The sequence below is a fragment of the Falco punctatus genome (assembly GCF_963210335.1).
Source record: "Falco punctatus genome assembly, chromosome: 9".
NCBI classification, from domain to species: domain Eukaryota; kingdom Metazoa; phylum Chordata; class Aves; order Falconiformes; family Falconidae; genus Falco; species Falco punctatus.
The window spans coordinates 16,812,147-16,819,477 of record NC_137589.1 but is presented as its reverse complement, the minus strand read 5'-3'; the positions used below and the strand labels follow the sequence as shown (position 1 = coordinate 16,819,477).

The following is a 7,331-nucleotide window of genomic DNA, read 5'->3' as shown; positions in this document are numbered from 1 at the left end:
CGCCGGGGCAACGGGCGCCGCTCGGGGCCCCGCCCCGCCCCTCCGCCGCCCGCCCTCGCGCCGCCCCAGCGCCCGCCTTCCCGCCCGCGGCGGCTGTGTCGGATCCTCGCTGAGGGGAGATGGGGACTCGGTCCCCGGGACCGGGTGAGCGGCCTCTGACGGGCGGAGAGGTAGCGCTGGCGGCGCGGCACGGCCGCAGACAGGGGGAGGACCCCGCGCCCTTCGCAGGGTGCAGCAACCGTCATTCCTTTCCCTTTGTTTTCTTTCTTTCACTGAGCGCTGTGTGTGGCACAGGTCGTCGGTCTGTAGGTGCGCGGGGTTTCCATGAGGAAAAAAGCACGCGACACGGTCACGAAGCGTGGCGGTAAAAGCACCCATGTCCTCTGGGCAGCCAGGTCGGTGCCGGTGTAAGGGAGGTCACGCAGGGGAGCCACAGACACGGGTGACAGCGAGAAGCGACCTTCCCTGGCAAGGGCGCAAACCCAGCTCCTGCCCTGGGGGTGCAGTGTGCCCTGAGGTCCCAGCGAAGGAGATGGGATCCGGGCTGCTCTGCCAGCCCCGGCGCCAGGCGGGTCAGGGGGGCGGCGGTTCGCTCTCCCCGTGAGGGGGGAAGCAGCAGCTGCTGCTCGTCGTCGCTCGTACAGGAATTGCAGTATACGAAAACAGGTGACAATGATGGTGATACCAAAATTGCCCTATCCCCGTGTATATGCTAACAAGACAGTATTATATTATATTAAATAATATTCATAAACTTTCTTGAGGAAGATCAGCTAAGCAGGGCGCTGAACAGCAAATAAGCTGAGCAGCCAGCTTACTGAGAGTCACGATCATCCTTATCCACACAAAGCTGTGTTTTATGAGGCCTATAGAGAAGAAAATTGCCGTAAAGGGATTGTGTACAGATAGCTCTTTTAGGTGGAACTAAGGATAGCATGAGTTCATAGCAGCATGGCAGTAACAGACTGAAAGGGAAACGAGGACAAGCAAAAATGGGGAGCGAGAAGAGCATAGAAGGTAGGGGGGGACAATGAGACATCTAGAAAACAAGTAAAAAAGCTAATTACCAGCAAGTAAAGAAAGCCCGGGATTCCCTTTGTAGATGTGATCCTCAGACATCAGTGGCGTCTGCGGGTCTCTGAGGGAGCCAATGTGGCCTGATACGCTGTAGCTCTCAGCTATTCCTGTGCTATGTGGACTAGCTTTGCAACACAGGAGTGCTTAAGGGAGTTTTCCTTCCAACATATGTAGTTAGACAAGATAGTCTCTCCAGGCAAGGAGCTTCCAAAAGATGCTTTGCTAGTTCCTGTTTTCATTTGCAAGAATTTATCTATCACTTGGTTTAATTACATACCACCAAGTCAGATCTGATGTAGTCCGGAGTGATTTTGATCTGGAGCCCACTGATTGAATAGTAAATAGGTGAAGTTGTCCTGTTTCAGTCATTGAAGGGATAGATCAGCCAGGATGGAGAAGAAAGGCTACTTGGTGCTTCACTGCCAGTACTTACCCTCAGACATACGAGATGGTAAAATGTAATTGTTTTGTTGTACTGAGCTGTTGTGTTTTCCTTCCTCTTAGTTCATGGACACACACTTTCCTTCCTCCTTAGATCATGGCCATACACCCATGAAGAGGTAACATTTATATGTCATCTCTAGGAGTATAGCTCCCATCTTGACCGTTCCACTTGGTCACTGTTCCTCTTCATAATGACAAGCCCTTCTGTAGCCCTTAGCCCTGTGCTGCCTGGCTTTTTTCTCTGTTTTGCCGATAGTGCTACAACAGGAAAAATTCTGCCTAAGGTCTTTACATCTGAACACAAAACTTGGTTGTTCACTTGTTAATGAAGTTATACTGAGTTGTGTCACAATTTACTGATTCTCTTGCATCTGTATGTGAGATCTTACGCACTAAGCTGGTTGATTATCCTTTTCCAAACTGCATTAATCCAGAGGCAATTTTTTATGATCTTGCTGAATACTATGTAGGATGAGATTTTTGATACACTGGCAGTAAAATTGCATACTGTCAAGATGTTATTTCTAGACACTTTACTAACTTTTTTTTAATCTTTTGTTACTGAACTGCATATTTTATTTATTTATACTATATTGCTGATGTTTGTGTATAATTTTTAATTTTTCGTAAAATGTTTGACTCATGACAGGTAGCTGCATAGCTGTTTTTTACTATGTGCTTATCAGTTCTCCATAAATGATACCAATTTGCTAAAATAGATCATTAGGTCGAACACTTTCTTAGAAATAAAGCAAACTCGTTCTGAGAAATGTTTTCCATTACTCCCACTGCTGGCTCAGGGAAGACAATTTAATTTATTGGGTTTTAAGAGACAGTTAATGTTCATTTCAAGACACATTACCTTTAGTGGAAAAAGGAGCGAGATGCTGGGCCAATTTACCACTTGTGGAATGGGAGCTAAAGAAATGAGGAATATTGTATCAACAGAACAAAGGTTTTAAGGGCTCTGTTGCTGAATGAATTAAATGTATTACAGCGTGCGTGTTGTTCACGTAACCAGCAGTGGTCATTGCTGTTCCTCTGTCAAGGCTGGCAGTGGCTATAAAGACTCTCTAGGAAACCGGCCATGCCTCTTCTCATCCAGGTACTGTTAGCAGATGCTTAAATGGAGCATTTGCCTTGACTTGTGTGTCAAAGGGTTTTTTTCCTATACCTAACTAAATCTGATAAAAAACTGAGGGCAAATAAAAGGAACCTGACAAGATAACTTTTTAAAATCTTACGTTTTAAGAACTGCTAGTGATAGGCAGGATTTGCTTCAGAACCATCAGTGTTGCTATTTGCAACACTGTATTCAACTTCCTTAGTTTCTAGTGTGGTTTTGTTTTGGGTTTTTTTTCAGATGGATAGGTAGTACTTTGGCAAAACAAAAATATCATTGTGCCCTGGTCCTTCAAGAAGCATCGTGTTGCCAGTTCTTGAAGTGGCTGTGGAAAGCAAGTAAAATCTGTAACCTTATCTGTGTGACATTAAGTTGCCTTGTGATATAGTGATGTTATTGCTACTTCAAAATCTAAATTTGTATGGAAGTTCTCCTTTGCTTAGAGAAATGTCTTGGGACTCTTTGTAGATTTTTGTCCAAAATTCCAGGATCCTGGAGTGCTGGTTGTCACCTATCCATTCCAGATGGCATTTCTCCATTGCAATGGACTGAAAATGGCTATCATTTTCTATCAGTGTCTACAGAGTTGTTCTAAGAGATTTAGAGTTGCCTTCCCAAGGAAATAGAACCATAGTAAATAGTCTAGTATGTTATCTATAAACCCATCAATGAAAACTGGATGATTATTTCTTTTTATTACCACCCTTTCTGTGCTTTGCATGTTTTGCTCCTCCCTAGGGACTGCATGGGAATAGTATGTTGCCTGTATAAGTATAAATTAAATGTTTGTCTAAAAGAAGAACTATTAAAATGTAATTCTGGGCAGGATGTGCCTGTCAGCAGGAAGCTTCCTAAAATACCCTGTGTTTTAAGAGTGGAATTTTAGAGTGGGAGGGAAGTGTAGAATTGCTATTTACCTGTCTGATGCTGCTTTTGACACACATGATGAGCCAGCTTCATTTGACTGTCACCTCCTTAGGAGGCAGAATTCCTCAGCCCACACTTCGCTTAGCATTGACTACTTCTTTATTTACTCTTTGTGCCTTTGCATTTTATCTGGACTGTGCATTTTCAGTTAAGCTCCAGTTAAAGACAGGCTTCTCAGTCATGGCATTGTAGGAAGGCCCACAAGGCCTCCCACACAGTGCCTTCCTCAAAGAGAGATGGGGATGTCTGTTTCTTTGAAGAAGCACTTTTGAAACAAAAGGGATTCCCCTATGCCTCTGACAATTTATTTCCCACCACACATGTACAGAGCCATCGGACTGGTGGGCCTCCTTCCATTTGTCAGATTTTTCAGAATAACCGGATTTCAGAATCTCCCCCTAGATGTGCTGGTTGCCTCTGGGGAATGCCTGAGAGGAGCTGAGGGCCAGGCAGTGGATGAAGGAGGGCTTTGACAACTGGAGCTGAAGGAATCTTATTCAGAGAGCTGGGAGGTTCAGGACAGTGATATCTTGGAGAAGGTGTAAACTAAATCAAAATCTTTTCCTGTTGCCTTGCCCCGTTCTTTTGTGTCTTTTTTGGATTTTGGCTTCTTAAGGTCCTCAGTGACTTTTTCCCTTATAATTACATGTGGTCAGCAATCGGAACCAAAACCCAAGAGGGAGTCATTAAAACGGGCAGAAAACTTGCAATTAGAATGCCTTGGCATGAGAATTTTGTTTCTGAAAGAACTTCAGCACAGCTTAGAAATCAGCAACCACAGTTCGACAATTTCCTTAGCTACCAGAGCAACTGATAGAATTAGAAACCAGTCACATTTGCAAGGAAGAAAGAAATGGTGAGTTAAAAAACAAGAACACAACCAAGACCATGTCTGAATAAATTTCCAGTCATCTGTACATAGACTATTTATTGAGAAAGATAAGAAAAACTAAATTTTCATAATCCTGATTACATGCAGAGGATTGACCCAGTTGCATGATTTTAGCTGTATTTATTTTATTTAAACACAATGTATGCCTTCACATGTGTTTACTGAAAAGAGGAACCACAGCCATTTAAATTAAATGTGTTTTTAAATATTACTGTTTAAAAAAGAAACTATTGGATTCCTGCATACTAAGAAGTAATGTGTATGACTGTGGTGCTCTAGAATTAATTAGGTCTCTTATTTTAGTTTTAGAATCAAGAAGATATTTTCTCATTGCTTGCAGAATAAAATAGCTAAATCCTCTGCTTAGATCTGAAAGTAGTTTTGCCCACAGCAATCAAACTAATATTTTCTTTATAGCTCATTCTCTCTGTAAGCTTTCTGCTGATTTCATTAGGCTTTAGATCAGGTTCCAAGTAACTAATTATATTTATAGTGTGATTTCTTTGCTCAGTACAACTAATTTAGGTAAAGGAGTTGGTGGGAATGGTGAAAAGCTAAGTAGTATTCCTTTGCATTACTTAGTCCAGGTGCAAGATACCAGGGAAACTGTTTGTCTTTGTATTCATAAGCTCTTGGCATTAAGCTGAGCAGAATTTTTTCCATTTTCAGTATTTGGTGAGAGCATAACAACAAACAGTTGATATGTGGACTTCTTCCTTTATACTGACCAGGGCTGATGTATTTCTGACAGCAAAAATGGGAGTCAGAAAAAGCTGGCCACTGGAAAGTGGTGATGAGGAATCAAACTTGGGTATGTAAGGATGTCCATGTTTTTCGCTCATGCTCCATTGCCCCAAGTTTCTTCCTAACATTTCTTAATATATGTTCTCTCCTACAGCTTTAATGTAAAGCCACCACCCTCCCTTTCATCACTTTCCCACCCTTGCCACAAAACGCCTCTCACCTATAACCCACACAGGCCTGCCCCTATTTCCCCAGCTCAGATCTGCTGCTCTACTCATGCTCATCTTTAAAAGGGCCAGCGCTGCATCATTGCTTCTGTTAGTACCTTCCTAAATGCTGCCACAGGCAGCTGAATAATGCTTCTCTCAGCTGGCCCCATCCACAAAAATAAAAGACCCTTCAGCTTTGGTTTCTGGAGATTTAAAAAGCTTGGACAAAAGTAGGTTTGTTTAACAGCTTTACTTTGCTAAATGATATGAAGGTTCTGTTCTTCCATCACTTACACTGATTCCTTTCTCTTTTTCTAAACTGGCTCTCTTATCCTAACTCCACAGCTGTGTTTCTCTGTCTGGACAGAAAATTATTCCCTTCCTTGCCCATACAAACTGCCTCTTTTTGGAAATCCAATGAACATCACCTGTCCTATGTGCTCAGTCAGAAATTTTCTGGTTTGTTTTGTTTTTCCTCTCAGACCGAAATGCAAAGAAATAGGCTCATTTCAAGCTGACTTTCTGACAAGAGTTCTGGTATTTGACACAACCCTGTAGACTACAATGCTATCTCAGGTCTTTAAAAGCTGGACCTTGATTTAACAGAGGATTCTAGCGGAAGCTACTAGGTTTTTGGAGGCCTGAGCCATAGCACTATGCTCTGTGATCTAAAGTTTACTGAGGACCTTGAGTTACTTTTTTTTTTCTGGTATGTTTCCATTCCTGAGAAAAGCAAGAGCTGCAAGACTGACTTAAAATATACTCATTCACTTAATCAAGTAAGAGTGAATCAAACCTTTCCAGGCAATTTTGTTTGAAGTATCTGCACTCTTCTCTGCATCGCATGAGGTGCCAACACCAGTGGGAGTTTGCCTGAGGTAAGAACTGTGGGTTTGGATGTATTCTTCCATTTTTATTAGGTCTTACACTCACAGGAATTTTGTGCTTTTTAATCTTGTAACTGTACAAAACTTATCTGGGTATGGAGGAAGATAACTTAGTGATTTGCTTTAATTATTCTCATAACTGTTCACATTATGTTATATGAGCTAGTCACACTTTAAAAATTCCAAGCCCACTTTTACAGCAAGAAGGTGTTTAACTAACATCCTTGTGTTATAGATCTAACCAGTATGAAACCAGTAGCTCAAGTGAGCTACCAAGATGCATCAATACTCAGAGCTCCTTCCCACTTGATCCCAGTTGTTCATTAATTTCATTGTGCCCATTTTAGCTTTTTAATTTCCTTTATGCTTTTCCTTAAAATACTTTATATGGAATGACTTCTAGCAAAAAGCAAGTTGTCAAAAAAACCGCACCAAACCTCCAGCTAGACGTGTTAAATATTTATTGCTCTTAATATTCAGAGTATAGCTGCAGAATTGAGCAGTATTTTTTGGAGTGCACTAGTACTGAGATTTCTCTTGCTGGTAAGCATGTCCGCATAATCCAAGGCAGTCTTGCAGCCCTAATCTTTCAAGGCAAGAAAAGGGATTGAAAGTGAAACCAGAACATGAAGAGGCAAACAGACCTTGGAAAGGTCTCATGGCAAGTACTATGGAATGCACTACATTTTTCAATACAATTGATTAAGCAGGACTTGTACACTATTTCACATAGTCAAAATAAGATGCAATGATGTCTGATATCTTGGCTTCAGCGTCTGCCAAAATGCTCGTCATATGACAAGCCTTCACTTCTGTTTTTATAATACAAACAAATGAAAGACGAGCGCTGTTTAGTGTGTACCATGAAACTAAATTTCTATGTAAGCATAGGCATGGATTATAACACTGAAAGTTCAGAATTAACCCTGAAAATGTCTATTTCTAAGAGCTCTAAATTCTGGGGAATATTTCAGTACAGGTTTTTACTTCAATTGTTTTGTTGCAGTCTTTTAGCTAGTACTCCCTCC

The 7,331-nt window shown here is 41.8% G+C and overlaps 1 protein-coding gene across 1 annotated transcript in view; it reads left to right on the top strand.

The window, feature by feature from the left end:
* Positions 1-58: 58 nt before the first annotated feature.
* Positions 59-7,331, top strand: part of LOC308069811 (uncharacterized protein) — a 58,692-nt gene continuing 51,419 nt past the window's right edge. The window contains exon 1 of the mRNA XM_080402776.1: positions 59-170. Within this exon, the coding sequence (XP_080258902.1) occupies positions 120-170 (51 nt within the window). The 5' untranslated portion in view covers positions 59-119. The remainder of the gene's footprint in view (positions 171-7,331) is intronic.